Source organism: Aquarana catesbeiana, linkage group LG01, assembly GCF_042186555.1.
Source record: "Aquarana catesbeiana isolate 2022-GZ linkage group LG01, ASM4218655v1, whole genome shotgun sequence".
Taxonomy (NCBI): Eukaryota; Metazoa; Chordata; class Amphibia; order Anura; family Ranidae; genus Aquarana; species Aquarana catesbeiana.
This window is the reverse complement of record NC_133324.1, coordinates 948,547,324-948,565,059: the sequence shown is the minus strand read 5'-3', so window position 1 is coordinate 948,565,059 and position 17,736 is coordinate 948,547,324. Positions and strand designations below refer to the sequence as shown.

Here is a 17,736-nt window from a genome sequence, read left to right as displayed (position 1 = left end):
TATTCCACATTTTCACAGCTCTTATTGTGAAGAAACCTTTCCGTATTTGGAGATGAAATCTTTTTTCCTATAGACGTAAAGAGTGCCCTCTTGTCCTCTGTGATGACCATAAAGTGAATAACTCAACACCAAGTTCCCTATATGGACCACTTATGTATTTATACATGTTGATCATATCCCCCATTAATCTTCTCTTCCTAAGAGGGAATACATTCAGTTCCTCTAATCTTTCCTCATAGCTGAGCTCCTTCATGCCTCTTATCAGTTTGGTTGCCCTTCTCTGCACTTTCTCCAGTTCCCCGATATCCTTTTTGAGAACCGGTGCCAAAAACTGAACTGCATATTCCAGATGAGGTCTTACTAATGATTTGTACAGGGGGGGGGGGGGCAAAATGATATCTCTCTCTCTGGAGTCCATACCTTTCCTAATACAAGAAAGGACTTAGCTCACTTTGGAAACCACAGCTTGGCATTGCATGTTATTATTGAGCTTATGATCTACCAAAACCCACAGATCCTTCTCCACTATGGATTCCCCTAGTTGTACTGTATGATGAATGCATATTCTTAGCCCCAAGTGCATAACTTTACATTTATCAGCATTAAACCTCATTTGCCACTTAGTTGCCCAGTCAGACAGTGCATTGAGGTTGGCTTGTAAATTGGAGACATCCTGTAAGGACGTTATTCCACTGCATACCTTGGTGTCATCTGCAAAGACAGAAATGTTACTTTTAATCCCAAACCCTATATCATTTATAAAGATATTAAAAAGTAAGGGTCCCAGCACTGAACCTTGGGGTACACCACTGATAACCCTAGACCATTCAGAGTAAGAATCATTAACCACTACTCTCTGAATTCTGTCCTTTAGCCAGTTTTCTATCCATTTACAAATTAATCTTTCCAAGCCTGTAGACTTTACCTTACACATGAGCCGTGTGTGGGGAACTGTGTCAAATACTTTTGAAAAATCCATGTATACCACATCCACAGCCACCCCTCTATCCAAGGTTTTACTTATCTCCTCCTTACGTTGCCAAGGAACCCCACTTTGGTGATACCCTGTGTCCTCCACACACCAAACTGGAATGAATACCTCAGTAAATACTCTGGAAGCTGTGGAAAGACTGAATGGAAATGAAACAAACTGGTAGTGGTGGTCCTCCACTGTAAGCTGCAGAAACCACTGGGGAGGCTGGAAAATCAGAATGTACAGGTAGGCATCCTTGATATTAGGTAATGGCAGGAACCAACCCGGAGGAAGCCAACCAATCACCAACTGGGTAGACTCAATTTGGAATTCTTGCACTCATAAAAATATTTTTTTGTTACCCTTGTGGCAGGATTTCTCAGTTTGATTTTGAAACCATAAAGAGGTTGGTGTAGAAGCTGTGAATCCTCTCCCACCGGCATGACAACCACAACCTTTGCTGTACACTACAAAGGTTGCTGTGGCTACAAAGTGGAAAGCATCAAAAATCCAGCTTGTAACCTCCGGACAACACTCAGTGGACCCCTTTGTTATCTCCTAAGTAAAAAAAGCCACAAAGGCCTATAAGTTAACCCCTTCACTGGGAAGAGGAATTCTCAGACCTGGAAGACTTGGGAGTTTTACGGAACTGGAGAAAAGCTTCTCCTTGGAGCCTGAGACCTGCTGCTTACGAATGGAATGCTTCTTAGGGTTTGAAGACTAACCCAACTTCTGATGGTTTTTGCTGCCTTCTTCAGATGAATGACAGCATGATTGTTTCTTGCAGACATGTTATGCCTACTAGCACTTGAGCCACAGGATCCTCCTCATAAGGATGGACACAGTGCCCAACCTGGAAAGCTACAGCACTGTATACTCCAAGGCAGACTAAGAAACTCAAAGGCCTTGGCAAAACCAGCAGGTACTGCCCAAAGGCAGTATCCCTTAGAACAGGGGTGCCCAACCAGTGGCCCGTGACCTCCTGCTCTGGGATGGAATAGAATACTGTTATTAAAGGTAAGTTTATTGCTGAAATCACAGTGTATATATGGGAAAATCTGTTCTGCACTGGTCACTGGGCTGCTTTCAAACTGATCCGCAGGTGTAGAGGAGTGCGCCTGCAGGTTACCTGCACTAAGCCATAGACTTCTGTTATTACCTGCGAGTTTGGTGCGCTTTCTGAAGGTGCACCACACCTGCAGGATATAATAAAAGTATATGGCAAAGTGCAGCTAACCCACAGGAAAGTCACAGGTGCATTGCACTGCACCAGCAGTGGGTAAACTGCAGCACATCAGTTTAAAAGCAGCCTTAGGCCCCTTTCACACGGCCAGTCTGGCCCAATCTGACCCTTCATTCACCTCTAAGGAGTGGCAGATGTAAACGGACTTGCATTAGTTTACAACCCACATCTCCAATCCGATTTGCTAAAAGAAAAGTAGAGTGGGCTCTATAGAGTAGAATGAGCTGTGTCTGTGTCCATGTCATCTGCCCGTTCCGCTCTTTGTGGCCCGTGGCTGGTTACCAAGTCGCTTAAATGGTCCTCGCTCTTCAAAAGGTTCCTCACCCCTGCCCTCGAAGAACACATACCCTTTGCCCAAACCTCTTAGCAAACGCCCACCAGCAGCTGCAGAGCTACTTCTACTCAGAAAAAAAGGATGCCTTAAAAAGAGGGCCTCAAACCTCTTATAAGTAGCATTAGTATTCTTAAAGACCAGAACATCATCCACTAGAACTTTTAGGATGTAGGAAATGGCCAGGTCAACAGCTAAAGAACCCATTCTTTGGTAGAAATCCCCCATGGAGTACTACTGAGCATTCCCTCAGTGGAGAAAACGCCTCTCCGGCTGCGCCCAATCAGCATACATCTTCCACTGCAAATGAGGATACATGGAAAAAGATTTGGAATGTTTTGGCAACTGCCAGGACCCAAATACGGTGACTTTTGGATAAGACGACACTCAACCAGGTCTACCAGAAAGCCCACCTTGAATCTTTGTGCTTGAGACAGCCCTGGATCTTAAATCTTCTACTGAGAGGAGGCATCTGACAACCCATTCTCACATGAAAGGAAGAAGAAACTGCTCAAACTTTGCACCCTAGGCATTCCAATTCATCAAGAACACCAGAGAATTATTCCTGCAGCCGAGAAAGGGCTGCCAAGAATTCTTCCTGACGCACAAAGGAACTGGGAGGACTGTGACCGTGGAACAGTGAAAAAGGCAGATATGAGCAGAGATTTAGAGCTAATTTGACCTTAAAAGGAGCCATAATAGGGTGAACTGTGTAGGGGATCCTCTGCACAGTATGCCAAATACTTGCAGGGGAGCCCTGGAGCTGAAGCTGCTACCACTGTTCCTGTGCCCTGTTAGAGTTCCATACTGTATCAGGCCGTGCTATTTGCACATGCCTTCCATTCACCTGGGGGAACTAAAATGGCGATGCATATGTGCAGACCTAGATAAATGACATAACACCCAGAACATGCAGTACAGCCCAGTACCTCACCTTTTGAACACCCTTACAACACTGCATCACTCTCACATCGGCGGCCTGCCAACAGCCACACAGACCAGGCATTCCCCAAAAAAATTGGAACACAAAAAGGGACTGCCATATCAGTGGGAATCCACTGAACACTCGCCAGTACAGGCCACAGGGCATTAGTTATTATAATAGTGGGCAAACCCAAAAGGGCCTTCAGGGGCACAACAGGGGACATCATCAGCCAACCAGGAGATGCTTTGAATTTATTCACAGAATACAAAGCTGCCTATGAATGGAAAGTCTTGAATGAAGTCACTGAGATAAAAGTTTATCAGCAGTGTTTCAATGGATCTTGATTGCAGTCATTAAAGAAAAAAAAATGTCATAAAAAAAATGAAAGGCTAGCAAAAACAAACTAATCTAAACCTCCTAGAGCACTAGGAAAAAAAAAAACAAAAAACAAAACTAAAAAACAAAAACACTAAAGCATGCTGGGTAGAGGAGGGGTTATACGAGAGCTGGCTTATGATGTTTGTGATGAGCTAGGAGCGCAGAGAGAGAGAGAGATCACTCAATTCACAAGGAACCCAACGCATGGCCATTTATTAGGAGACAGGAGGGGCAGCATTGAGCCACCGCACAGTTAATCAGTCCACAGAGTGGGAATGGGCAAGGTTCAGATAAGCAGTTGGTAGAGTAACAGTGGGGCACCATGGGTAAACAGTTAACAAGGTAACGATAAGGCACGACAAGGGGAGGTAATCCTTCGAGCAGTAGAATCACACTGTTTTGGGGGGGCACAGAAAGTTCTAAAGTTCTCAGGGTAGGAATGAGCACGGCATGGATAAGTTCACAGGGTAGCAGTGGGCACAGTGCACATAAACGGTTCAAGGGTAGCTAAAGTTTACATACCCTGGCAGAATTTATGATTTCTTGGCCATTTTTCCGAGAATATGAATGATAACATATCAACTCTTTACTCTTTAAATCATAATCACAACAGAAACTACCCAAATGACCCTGATCAAAAGTTTACTTACGCCAGTTCTTAATACTGTGTATTGCCTCCTTTAACATCAATGACAGCTTGCAGTCTTTTGTGGTATTTGTGGATGAGGCTCTTTACCTTCTCAGATGGTAAAGCTGCCCATTCCTCTTGGCAAAAAGCCTCCAGTTCCTGTAAATTCTTGGGCTGTCTTGCATGAACTGCACGTTTGAGATCTCCCCAATGATATTGAGGTCAGGAGACTTATATGGCCACTCCAGAACCTTCACTTTATTCTGCTGTAGCCAATGACAGGTCGACTTGGCCTTGTGTTTTGGATCCTTGTCATGTTGGAATGTCCAAGTACGTCACATGCGCAGCTTCCTGGCTGATTAACGCAAATGTTTCTCCAGTATTTTTGGAGAACATACTGCATTCATCTTGCCATAAATTTTGACCAAATTTCCTGTGCCTTTGTAGCTCACACATCCCCAAAACATCAGCGATCCACCTCCGTGTTTCACAGTAGGAATGGTGTACCTTTCATCATAGGCCTTGTTGACTCCTCTCCAAATGTAGTGTTTATGGTTGTGGCCAAAAAGCTTACTTTTGGTCTCATCACTCCAAATGACTTTGTGCCAGGATTGAGGCTTGTCTCTGTGCCGTTTGGCATATTGTAGGTGGGATACTTTGTGGCATTTGCGTAGTAATGGCTTTCTTCGGGCGACTCAACCATGCAGCCCATCTTTCTTCAAGTGCCTCCTTATTGTGCATCTTGAAACAGATACACCACGTTTTCAGAGAGTCCTGTATTCCACCTGAAGTTATTTGTGGGTTTTTCTTTGCATCTCGAACAATTTTCCTGGCAGTTGTGGCTGAAATTTTAGTTGGTCTACCTGACCGTGGTTTGGTTTCAACAGAACCCCTCATTTTCCACTTCTTGATTAGAGTTTGAACACTGCTGATTGGCATTCTCAATTATTTGGAGATCTTTTTATATCACTTTCCCGCTTTATACAGTTCAACTATCTTTTCCCGCAGATTCTTTGACAATTCTTTTGCTTTCCCCATGACTCACAATTCAGAAACGTCAGTGCAGCACTGGATGAAAGATGCAAGGGTCTGTTAGGAGTCTAGAAACTAATTGAACTTTTACACACACACACACAAATTACAAGCAAACAGATCACAGGCTTTAATAGGCATTTAAACCTCTTTGTGTCAACTTGTGTGCATGTTATCAGGCCAAAATCACCAGGGTATGTAAACTTTTGATCTGGGTAATTTGGGTAGTTTGTTGTGATTATGATTTAAAAAGAGAACACAGTTGACAATAAATGACTTCAGCCAAACACTAACCACGAGTGAAAGAAATATGTTTTTGTGTTATCATTGATATTCTCTGAAAAATGGCCAAGAAATCATAAATTCTGCCAGGGTATGTAAACTTATACAACTGTATATAGCAATGAAAGGGGAGATGATCTTCAGGGGGTAACAGTCCATGGAGTGGGGATATAGCACGGCAGAAGGGAAACAGTTCACAGGGCAAGAATAAGACACAGCCAGGGGGAATGCTCCTCAGAACGGTAGCAGCAGGGGTGATAAGGGGCAGAAGGGTTCAAAGACTCACACTGCAGAAGTCCAACTATCCTAAGGATGTGATAGTCTTGGCATCAGGGGTCCAGGCAGGACAATCCGAGAAGGGCTCTGGGCACACAGCAGACAGGGCAACCTGAGGAGGGCTCTGGGCACACAGTAGAGAGCAGGCAGGGCAACCCGAGGAGGGCTCTGGGCACACACAGCAGACAGGGCAACCCGAGGAAGGCTCTGGGCACACAGCAGACAGGGCAACCCGAGGAGGGCTCTGGGCACACAGCAGACAGGGCAACCCGAGGACGGCTCTGGGCACACAGCAGACAGGGCAACCCGAGGACGGCTCTGGGCACACAGGGCAACCCGAGGACGGCTCTGGGCACACAGCAGACAGGGCAACCCGAGGAAGGCTCTGGGCACACAGCAGACAGGGCAACCCGAGGAAGGCTCTGGGCACACAGCAGACAGGGCAACCCGAGGAAGGCTCTGGGCACACAGCAGACAGGGCAACCCGAGGAAGGCTCTGGGCACACAGCAGACAGGGCAACCCGAGGACGGCTCTGGGCACACAGCAGATAGCAGGCAGGATAATCTGAAGAGAGCTCTGGGCACACAGCAGACAGGGCAATCTGAGGAGGGCTCTGGGCACACAGTAGAGAGAAGGCAGGGCAACCCGAGGAGGGCTCTGGGCACACAGCAGACAGGGCAACCCGAGGAAGGCTCTGGGCACATGGCAAAAAGAGCAATCCGAGGCAGGCTCTGGGCACGCAGCAGAAAGAGCAAGCAGGGCAGTCCGAAGAATCTGGGCAAACAGTCCTGGGTCCCCACATGTTCTGGCAGCAAGTGGTTTGTGCAGAAAAGGCTTTACAAAGTGGTGAAAAAAAGGGGGGTTCTAGTGTCTAGAAAGCAGCACATGCTAGGTAGGAGAGGTTGTACGAGGGCTGGCTTATGATGTTTTTTTCCCATTTGCTTGTGTCCTAACCTCATGTAATTGACAGTATAACTTCTGCTTCAAACCTTTGTAAATAAGTAAGTTTTCTCCTTGACAGATGAGGTGGCACTGATCAGAGGTGCTGGCAGGCATTACTGAAGGGCACAGAGTGCCATCCCTAAAGGGCAATGATTGATAATCAGTGCAATTCCCCCCTGTCAGGAGAGAAGCCAATTGGTTCTCCTCTACTTGTGTCTGTTATCTAGAGTAGAGGAAAAGTCAATACATGGCTTTTCCTGTTTACGCTGATCAGCTGTGAAGAGGCTCTTTACCTCGATTGGAGATGCGGTGTGTCAGACTGACAAAACCCATCACCACACGCGATCGCGGCTTATCCTGCTGGACATCATATGACGCCCAGTCAGGATAATGAAACCACTTTCCGTCATTTTGCAATATGGTGGATGGGAAATCTGCTGATTGTGGGTGCAATGCTTTCCAGGCTCCCAACAAAAAAAATAATGCATTTATCTTTTACCTGCAAAAAGATGTGCATTTATTTTTTTTCAACGTGAACTTATCCTTTAAAGTGAAGGCTTTCCCCCACAGTTCCCAATATAAAAAATGATAAAAGCCACATTCATTTGGTGAAGTGCATTTAATCGTTGTTGCGTTTGTTCAAAGAAAATAAATACAGTAACAAAACAGGAAAGTTACAGAGCATTGTGAAGGGATGAGGAGACAATGGGCCTTGTGATGGAAAATGAAGAAAAAAAAAAAAAAAAGCAAGTATTGTTGTCAAGAGCAACCAGATTTTCTTTTTCCAGGACATAAGATACCACTATGGCAGGGATATGCAATTAGCGGACCTCCAGCTGTTGCAAAACTACAAGTCCCATCATGCCTCTGCCTCTGGGTGTCATGCTTGTGGCTGTCAGAGTCTTGCAATGTCTCATGGGACTTGTAGTTCTGCAACAGCTGGAGGTCTGCTAACTGCATATCCCTGCTCTATTGGATACAGTCCTATTAATGCTTTTCCATCACAAGTCCCTTTGTTCTGCGGGGAGTACAAATGCTGTTCTCGCCAATTGACGGTTATCAAGGTTCTCAAAACACCAAGTTCTGCCATTACAGTTGACAGATGAAATGCGGCGGGTCCTTTCTTTACTAGCTGATCCAGACAGCGATCGCACACCTACAGTTCCCTCATCAGGAGACGAGACACTTCCACATTGTGGTCTTCTAGGTCTTTAGTGCTGGTGCGGCCTTCCTCTGCCGCGGGGGGCTCCCTGCTCTGCGGTGGAGCGCGGGTTCTTTATGGTTTCATCTACAGACAGAATGAGACAGGCGGCTTCTGAGGCTGCGGTCAGAGCGTTAATTCTCACCACGGCTGGCTCCCAAACGCAGGCTTCGAAGTTGTCCGCTATGTCTTCGTTATTCACATCCACGCCGTACCAAACCCCACCCTGAAAAGCATTGGCAGAACAGTGTCAGAGGCTGAATGGAGCAAAGAAGAAGAAAAGAAAAAAAAAAACAAACACACAATCCATACAAGTGAAATGCTTGTAACTGCTGCCCATGTAACACTACCAGTTTGTCTTGTATATCCACTTAATGCCAAAACACGTACATGTGCGTTATTTGACCAAGTGGTTATACCAGGATGATGTCTGCAGCTACAGGAAGCATCCTGGTATTTTTATTTTACTTTTTTAATATAACTGCCATCCTAGCAGCTAAGTAGCCGCTAGGTGGCTTTAACAGGTTGTGGTGGAGAGATTTGGCACCCCCCCACGCTAGTGGCTTCACCATCCCACCAGTGAGCTCTTGCCATAAAGCTTGTTGAGGACCAGAAGGTACCAGATGAGCTCTATGGTGTAAGAATCCAGAAGAGACAAGCACTTTTGTCACTTCTGGTTTCCCCACACATAAATGGCGCCATTTTTAAATTGGGAAAGTATCTGATCACACCAGAGTGGAGGAGAAATCTGGGGTCTAATAGGCCCCAGATCGCTCCATAAAAGAGTACCTGTCATGTGCCTATTGCTGTCACAAAGGATTTTTACATTCCTTGCGACGACAATAAAAGTGATAGATTGATTGATAGAGAATATATATATAATATATATATATATATATATATATATATATATATATATATATATATATATATATATATATATATAGATATATATCTATCAATCAATAATTTTTTGTAAGAAGTGAAAGATGTTACGCTGAGTAAATAAACAGAGAACCAACATGTCACGCTTTAAAATAGTGCACGCTCGTGGAATGGTGACAAACTACGTTACTTAGATTTTTTTCTTTTTCTTATTTAATTTCACTTTATTTTTTTAAAAACACAAACACATTCAGCACAACTTTGATCCTTGGCACCTTGGATAAACCCATCAATAAATTCTCTCGTGTCGGATGTTGCTGTACCAGTGACTGGTTGAGCTACATGGAGAACCAACCAGTAAATAAAGATCAGCAGTCATTCTCTGAGAACTCTAGCACACCAAAGCCACTAAGAGTGCAGAGGTGTGACTCTAGTCTCAGGACATTTCACTTTATTTTTTAGACTGTCTGCATATTTTTATTACTTTTTTCCCCCCTATTACAGCCTCTTTGTGAAGAGATCTGGGGTCAAAAGACCCCAAATTTCTTCTTTACCTTTATAAAAAAAAAAAATATCAATAAAAGAAAAATTTGTTTCCTTCCAGCCTGGACCAGAAGTAAATGTCAGGACGTTGTTCCGGCACCCCAAGGCCATAGAGGCGATCAAAGAGGATCTACTATGATCACCTCTTGGACTAGCAGGCCGCACTGCCGGATCGTTTCTCGGGCAAAAACGGTCAGAAATGCCACCTCCTTGTCTTATCTCTGTAATTGACAAATTACAGTTTTACAGAGCTCCAGGAGTACAGCTATGGCTACACTCCCAGCGCTCCAACAGGAGATAGGCTGTCTTCTCATAAAGCAGCAGCTCTAACCGCCCCTCCGCTGTTCATTGCCAGAAGGCTTTGTATTTTGTGAATGTGTTGACACAATACAAAGCACTCTGACTGGCCAGCAGGAGGGGAGGGCCAGGCACAGCGGTCGCATGCGACGCTGCAGGAGACTAGACCAGAAGGTTCAGCATCTGTGCGGCGGAAGTAAAGCGATAGCTATGCTCCCATCTCTCAGTAAATATGTAAATTAACCACTTGCCGACCGCAATACGTTGGCTCTTCAAAGTGGAAGACCCTTTTTTTGCTCTTGTACCAGCAGGTAAGCCTATGAATATCTACTAAACCTGCACGGTTTAGGAGATATGCACACTGCAGGCGAGTGACGTCACCAGCATATGTGCTCTGAAGCAACGGGATACACATCAGAGCTTCTTGCCACGGTCCGTGACTCCTGCATGCGCGAAAGTGGTGTCATCGCGGCCCAGCCAATCAGCGCCGCTTGAGGGTTTCGTTCTAAGGCAAATATTTCATAATGTGCTAGTATGCGATGCATACTAGCACATTATATCATTGTCTTATAGGGATAATAAAAAAAAAAAAAAAAAAACCACGAGAAGGAGGTTTACTACCACTTTACTACAGTGGTTATACCGGGATGATGCCTGCAGCTACAGGCAACAAAAAAAAAAAACAAAAAAAAAAAAAAAACAATATTTTGTACTTCTTGTTGTAATAAATATCCATTTTTTCTTTAAAAAAGCAAACTTCTCAGTTTAGGCCGATATGTATTCCCTTACATATTTTTGGTAAAATCACAAAAAGCGTATATTGATTTGTTTGCGCAACAGTTATAGCGTCTACAAAATAGAGGATAGATTTATAGCATTTTTATCATTTTTTACTAGTAATGGCGGCGATCTGCGATTTTTATCGTGACTGCGACATTATGGCGGACACATCGGACAATTTTGAAACATTTTTGGGACCATGGTCATTTATACAGCGATCAGTGCTATAAAAATGCAATGATTACTGTAAAAATGTCACTGGCAGGGAAGGGGTTAACATTAGGGGCGATCAAGGGGGTAACTGTGTTCCCTTGGAGGTGATTCTAACTGTAGGGGGAGGGAACTGACTAGAGGAAGCGACAGATCGTTGTCCTAGCTAATAGGAACACAGGATCTGTCATTCCTCTCAGAACAAAACAGAGATTTGTGTGTTTATACACACACACTCACTTCCGTGTTCTGTCCCTCGTGCTCGCGACCGGTGGTTATCGGCCACGAGCATCGGCACCCCCGCTGTGCAGCGGGAGCACCCAGTATCCCGATCCCGCGAGCTGACGTACAGCTACGATGGTTCGTAGGATCGTGCTGACCTGCCACAGTATAATCGTGACGGCTGGTCGGCAAGCGGTTAATGTAAAAGCCATCCTACCAGCCAATTAGCCGCTGGATTGCTTTTACAGGCGAACGGGAGGGGTCCTCCCGCCACCCCCTCTGGGTTCTACTTTCCCAGCAGTTCTGCCTGCTTACCAGAGAGGTGATAGGGGACCAGATCAATCAATCATTTCCAGATATATGAAACCGGAAGTAATATTTTATCACTTCTGATTTTGGCTGTTTGATTACCGGCAAGGGGAAGCTAAGAAAACAAACCGAGAGCAATAATTCTAGCACCAGACGACCCGTGTCTCCAAATTGAGAACCTGAAAAAGGTTTTTGAAAGCGTCACCTATGGAGATTTTTTTAAGCACTGTAGTTTGCCACCATGTGCAGTTTTAGGTAGCAAAGGCAGGATAGAGCACTAAAAGGTGAACCCGAGGGGAAAGTCCAGGGTATAAAAAGACGCGCTTTTAGATTCTAACCCGATGCTACCCTGGTAAGTGTGAAGATCCTCAGGTTGCATGATTCTAACGCACCCCCATATCCTAACACATCAGTTTTCTGGCAGCCGCACCCTCTACCGGTGCATCCTACATCTGGGGGGGGGGGGGGATCAACTATATGCATTGACCTGGCATACTCTGCTACTGGATAAAAATCTAGAGAAAGGAAATCATGTGACATCCGTGTGGCCAGTAATAGGACGCTGTACCCACCTGGGCATGCTTGGCTCTCAATTTGTTCAGGATGTTGGTGGCATCGAATCCGGCGTTATCACAGAGCTGGCGAGGAATGATCTCAAGGGCTTTGGCATAAGAACCGATGAGCAGCTGCTGCTTGCCGGGGATTGTCCTGGAGTAATCTCGCAGGTACTTGGACAGCTCCATCTCAATGGCTCCGCCGCCGGCAACAACAGAGTCATTCTGGAAGAAACCAAAAAATGATGACGTTACAGCCAATAAAAATAGCACAATAACCCTTTTAAAAGGTCAGCTGCCTCCAAAAAGGATTCTGGGAACACAAACCTACATTTCTAAACATGCACTGCGTATGGCTGGAAGAAACCTCAGATAAATTACCTTGATGGCTCTGCGTACAATCATGATGGCGTCATGCAGAGATCGCTCCGTCTCCTCCATGAATTGCTCGGCTCCTCCTCTCAGGAGGATGGTGCAGGTCTTGGCTTTGGGGCAGCCGGTGAAGAAGTTGAATCTGCAGATAAACAGAACCAGTGTCAGCTTATTACACCGATACAACACCAGCTGACCCCAGCGCCAGTCTGGAAAAGTTAGAATTTAATAGTCAAAATTTCCATTGAGCACTCTAAATCACATGACCACCGCTCTCACCTTTCTCCTCCCACCTGGGTCTCATCAAACATTGCACACTGACCCAGTACGTCATTGGTCAGAGCACCGACACTGGTCTGGATGGAGCCTCCGCAGGCCTGGGAATAACAGGGGGCAAAATTAGACATATGAATGGAAGTGTAGGCAATAATTCTAAGTCAGCATATTAAACAAACACACACAGTATATACACAACGTGTAAGACCGGGGTTTACCAAATAGGGGTTCCACAGAACCAAAGGATCTAACGCTGTTGCACCAAACTTGTATCTTGCCCAGATTGGATTCACTGTTCCCCCTTCAGCTACTGCTAATTGGGTAGATTGATATGCAGCCCGATGCTAGGTTTTTTGAGCTCCAGCTCTCCTGGCATCACGCAAGAGCAACTTATTTGTATAAGAAGCAGAGCCGGGCTTCGGCGTTCCTGGGGGGCAACGCCGTGTCCCTGGCGGCACTAAAAGATTCTGCTGTTGGCTTGCACTGTGCGCTGTACAGATACACTCATAGAAATCATTCCATTTTAGTAACACATTTTTCCACGTGGACTCAGAATCTTCAAGGTGCATTTACGTTGCTCAGATGAGGCTAAAATTTCATTATTTGGCCTCAACACCAAACGATAGGTCTAGCAGAAATCCAATACAGCTCACCATCCAAATAACATTCCTACAGTAAAGCATAAGGGGGGGGGGGGGAAGAGTAATAACTTCTTATGGGGGTGTTTCTCTGCAGCAGGGATTGGAGCACTTGTCAGGATAGAAGGAAAAATGGATGGGGCAAAAATACCATCAAATTCTTCAAGGAAAATCTGCTGCCCTCTGCTGGAAAGCAGACAATGGGAAGAAGCTTTAACTTCCAACATGACAATGACCCAAAGCACACAGCGAAAATGACCACACAGTGGTGGAAGGAGAAAAAGGTGAAATGTCCTTGCATGGCTTAGTCAGAGCCCAGACTTAAACCCCATTGAAAACCTGTGGAATGACTTGAAGACTGCAGTCCACAAACGGTCACCGTCAAATGTAACTGAACTTGAGCAGCTATGAGTGGGTACATTTTTTGCAAAATCTAGATGTGCAAAGTTAGTAGAGACGAATCCCAACAGAATAAAGGCTGGAACTAAAGCAAAATGTGGTTCAACAAAATACGGACGGACGGGGGGGGGGGGGGGGGGGACGTGTGTGATTCTTTTTCCAACTCAGCGATTCTGCTTTTGAATGTTTTAATCTTTTCTGACATGTTGGTGTTCTATTTTTCACTTGATGTTATAAAGTTGCACTGTGTAAATGCAACTGATAAAACAAGTGGTGTTTGTCTTCATTCCAGGCTGCAAAGCAACAAAAAGTGATTTTGGGAGGGGGAATGATTATTTTCCATACCCACAACTCGCACTAAATGTATCATGAGCTGTGGATGAGAAAATTTCAGAGATCTCAAAATTACTTTAAGTGTTCCTCATGGGTAACAGGGTTGGGAAAACCTGGTCTAGAAACGTCTCAAAAAAAAGCGCAGAAGACTTTGCACCAAACATTCTAAGCTGACTGCACCCTTTAGAAGGTATTGATAGTAAGAAACCTTGTCACCATGTCCACCCCCTTCCCTAGTATCTGCCAGCATTCAGCTCTGGTGTTTACACAGATATGAAATTATTAATTTCCAGGTACGATAGGAAAAACAAACAAAAAAAACAAAGACTTTGTATTTTAGAGTCAGTGACCTTTGCCTGGGTACCAGACAAAGCGCTGTTAAGAAGAGTGAATCTAGAACTGAGAACTGAATGAGTTTAAAGATTTCCTACCATCATGGTCCTCTTGAGATCCTCTTCTGGAACCCGTCCAGCACAAAACATGTCTCGGTCAGCAAAGTACTGTGTGGCGACATCACCAATAGGCAGTTTGGAGAGGACAACCTTGGCTCCGGACTTGTGGATCTTGTCAAGTTTGTCGTACAGGATGTTCCACTCAGCATCTACAATGGCCTGATAGTCCTAGGATGACGAAAGAGAAGAGAGTCAGGATGGCATGATTAAGTATTTCTTAAGTATTTCAAGGTGAACCCTGGGATACATTCTAAAAAAGGTACACATTTACTGCAATTACTTTGCCTCACGAAACAAACACTTCTTATTTGTATCTTGCATCGTTTTTGTAAAAAAAAAAAAAAAAAAAAACACACCTTTTTTCTAGGGCCAGGGGAACCATGAAGAAGGAAGGATCGATGAGGTGCTGACATCACTTTCTTTTTGGCAACCACAATATCAAACTATTATTCCACCGTACAATGGGAATTAGTGCATTTACATGCAATTCCAGCAGGCAGAAATATGCGTACACACCAAGAGTCTCCTGGCCCGTCAGTCAAGGTATGATGTCATGGTGCACCGGAGAGACCAAGGTTCTCCTGGCCTGTCAGTCAAGGTATGATGTCATGGTGCACCGGAGAGACCAAGGTTCTCCTGGCCAGTCAAAGTATGATGTCATGGTGCACTGGAGAGACCAAGGTTCTCCTGGCCTGTCAGTCAAGGTATGATGTCATGGTGCACCGGAGAGAGCAAGGTTCTCCTGGCCTGTCAGTCAAGGTATGATGTCATGGTGCACCGGAGAGACCAAGGTTCTCCTGGCCTGTCAGTCAAGGTATGATGTCATGGTGCACCGGAGAGACCAAGGTTCTCCTGGCCTGTCAGTCAAGGTATGATGTCATGGTGCACCGGAGAGACCAAGGTTCTCCTGGCCAGTCAAAGTATGATGTCATGGTGCACCGGAGAGACCAAGGTTCTCCTGGCCTGTCAGTCAAGGTATGATGTCATGGTGCACCGGAGAGACCAAGGTTCTCCTGGCCAGTCAAAGTATGATGTCATGGTGCACTGGAGAGACCAAGGTTCTCCTGGCCTGTCAGTCAAGGTATGATGTCATGGTGCACCGGAGAGACCAAGAGTCTCCTGGCCAGTCAAAGTATGATGTCATGGTGCACCGGAGAGACCAAGGTTCTCCTGGGCAAGCAGTGCAGGCACAGTGGCCACTGGTCTTACACACATAATGTTAGGGACACAGAGCCCTGAAAATGCTGCATTCAAGGATTGATCAGTGGTTGCTGCTTTGAAAGCAAAAACACCATCATAGATGTTAAAAGTTAGGGACCGATTTTTAGATCGCCAATTAAAAAAGTTCAGCCTTTTAGAGCTAAACCCAATAACCTCTTTACGTCTCCGCTAGCGAGCTCATCGGTCCCCCAGTCTGTGCAGTTGCAGTGGCCATTATGAGGGGTCCCAGATTTTTCCTTATGCCATAACTGGAGTGTAGCTCCCATTCAGCAGCCAGGAACAGATCCAGGAACCCATAGCAAGGATCTGCTGCTGGAGTTCTTATGAAATAAGAAGCCATGGAGCAACCCAACCCTCCACCTACCATTATAATTTCACATCTGAGAACACACACATTCCTGTGACTGTAAAGGTTTATTGGTACATTCTCACCTCAACATTTTTGACCCGAACCTCTGCGTTGTCCCTCTCCGCCTTCAGCTCCAGCTCCACGTTCAGGAGGGCAATCTTAGGGTTCTCATACTTCTTGGGCTGCATCTCAAACCCAGCGTAGGAGAAGGTTTTCTTAAAGGCGACTCCAGCCACCAGATGGGAGTCCTGAACAGAGAGGGTCATTACTGAAGTGATCGAGTCCTAGAATCTGCATGCTGCGCCTGCGAGCGGCTATACACACCTCCAGGGCGCCTCCCTGCACTTTCTTGATGCCGATCATCTTAAGCTGCAGCAGGTCATCCAACAAGAACACGGCATCCACCACCATCTTGGCGAAGAAGTCTTTCTGGAGTGCGATGAGTTTGGAGCTCAGGGCTGTCGCGGCGCACTTCTCCAGCAGGCTGCGCTGTTCCCTGATGATGAAACCCGTATTAGATATGAAACACCAACACCCAACAAAGTCACATTTCATATGAGCATCCCATGATACTCACTCTTTATCATCCTTCTTCACTGTCACAGCAATCTCTTTGGTTTTAGCGACTGCCTGAAAGAGAACAGGAGAGCACAGTAAAAGCACCATGGTGTGCTAGTGACATTTCTCCCTTCCGACAATTGCATTTAAGCCACAGGGGATCAGATTGGTGCTGGCGGAGTTTGGGAAATCAGTGGCAGATGAAGGGGTGGGGTCAGCAAGGGGGGTGGGGGTAAAGGCATTTTAGCAGTAAGAGCAGCAGGGGATGTAGAGGGGCAGAGAGCAGCGTCGCGTTTTTAAAGATTTTTACAAAAAAAAAAAAAAAAAAAAAAAAAAAAGTGTAATTTTTTCACAAAGAAATTGTGGTCTGAAAAACTGGTGTGCAAATACCGTGACATAAAAAAAAATTGCAACACCCACCATTTTATTCTCTAGGGCCTCTGCTTTAAAAATATATAACGTTTGGGGGATTCTAAGAAATTTTTCTACCAAAAAATACTGAATTGTTACATGTGAACAAAAAGTGCCAGCAAAGTCCTGGGAGGTCAAGTGGAAATCCTGGAGCTGAAAAAAGGAGCACCACATCAATGGTTCAAGAGTCTAAAAAGATATGACAATCCTGAGGAGGATGTGTACAGGCGGGCTTACCAGGGTGGAAAAAAAAAAATTCTATCTAAAAGATAGATTTCTATTTAAGATACATTAATAATTTAGTTTATTTAGCAAGAAAAGGAGCTTAGTTATGTAGCATGAGGCCGTATATTCCGCAATATTTACATTTTTGGTAAACTAATTTAATGAATCCAAGCTCTGCAAGCTGAGATAACATGCACTGCATTGATGCATTCACACAATGTCACAGTAACCATGAGATAAAATGATTCAGTTCTGATATCCGTTTTACTAGCCTGACAACTCATTATTCTAAATAGGAAATCTTCATTTTTTTGCAAATATTAAAGGTTCTAACTACCAGCAAGAATAAGTCCTTACATTTAAAGAGCACCTGTCATTTCAGATCCATCATGGCAGCACCTGTTAGCGGGCAACCACTCGCCTGCTGCCGCCACGTCCCTCACCTTGTTGTGTCACTGCCGCATCACCAGCCGTCCATTAAAGTGAATGG

General features: G+C 45.1%; 1 protein-coding gene and 1 non-coding gene across 2 annotated transcripts in view; both read right to left on the bottom strand.

The window, feature by feature from the left end:
• Positions 1-7,615: 7,615 nt before the first annotated feature.
• Positions 7,616-17,736, bottom strand: part of CCT7 (chaperonin containing TCP1 subunit 7) — a 20,785-nt gene continuing 10,664 nt past the window's right edge. The window contains exons 5-12 of the mRNA XM_073611155.1: positions 16,630-16,682; positions 16,377-16,548; positions 16,136-16,300; positions 14,462-14,650; positions 12,664-12,761; positions 12,394-12,526; positions 12,031-12,237; positions 7,616-8,438 (exon numbers count right to left, since the gene is read on the bottom strand). Coding sequence (XP_073467256.1) covers positions 8,223-8,438; positions 12,031-12,237; positions 12,394-12,526; positions 12,664-12,761; positions 14,462-14,650; positions 16,136-16,300; positions 16,377-16,548; positions 16,630-16,682 — 1,233 coding nt within the window. The 3' untranslated portion in view covers positions 7,616-8,222. The remainder of the gene's footprint in view (positions 8,439-12,030; positions 12,238-12,393; positions 12,527-12,663; positions 12,762-14,461; positions 14,651-16,135; positions 16,301-16,376; positions 16,549-16,629; positions 16,683-17,736) is intronic.
• LOC141125034 (small nucleolar RNA SNORA3/SNORA45 family) lies at positions 9,407-9,538 on the bottom strand. The gene has a single exon (XR_012241336.1). It is a non-coding gene; the product is annotated as a small nucleolar RNA SNORA3/SNORA45 family (small nucleolar RNA).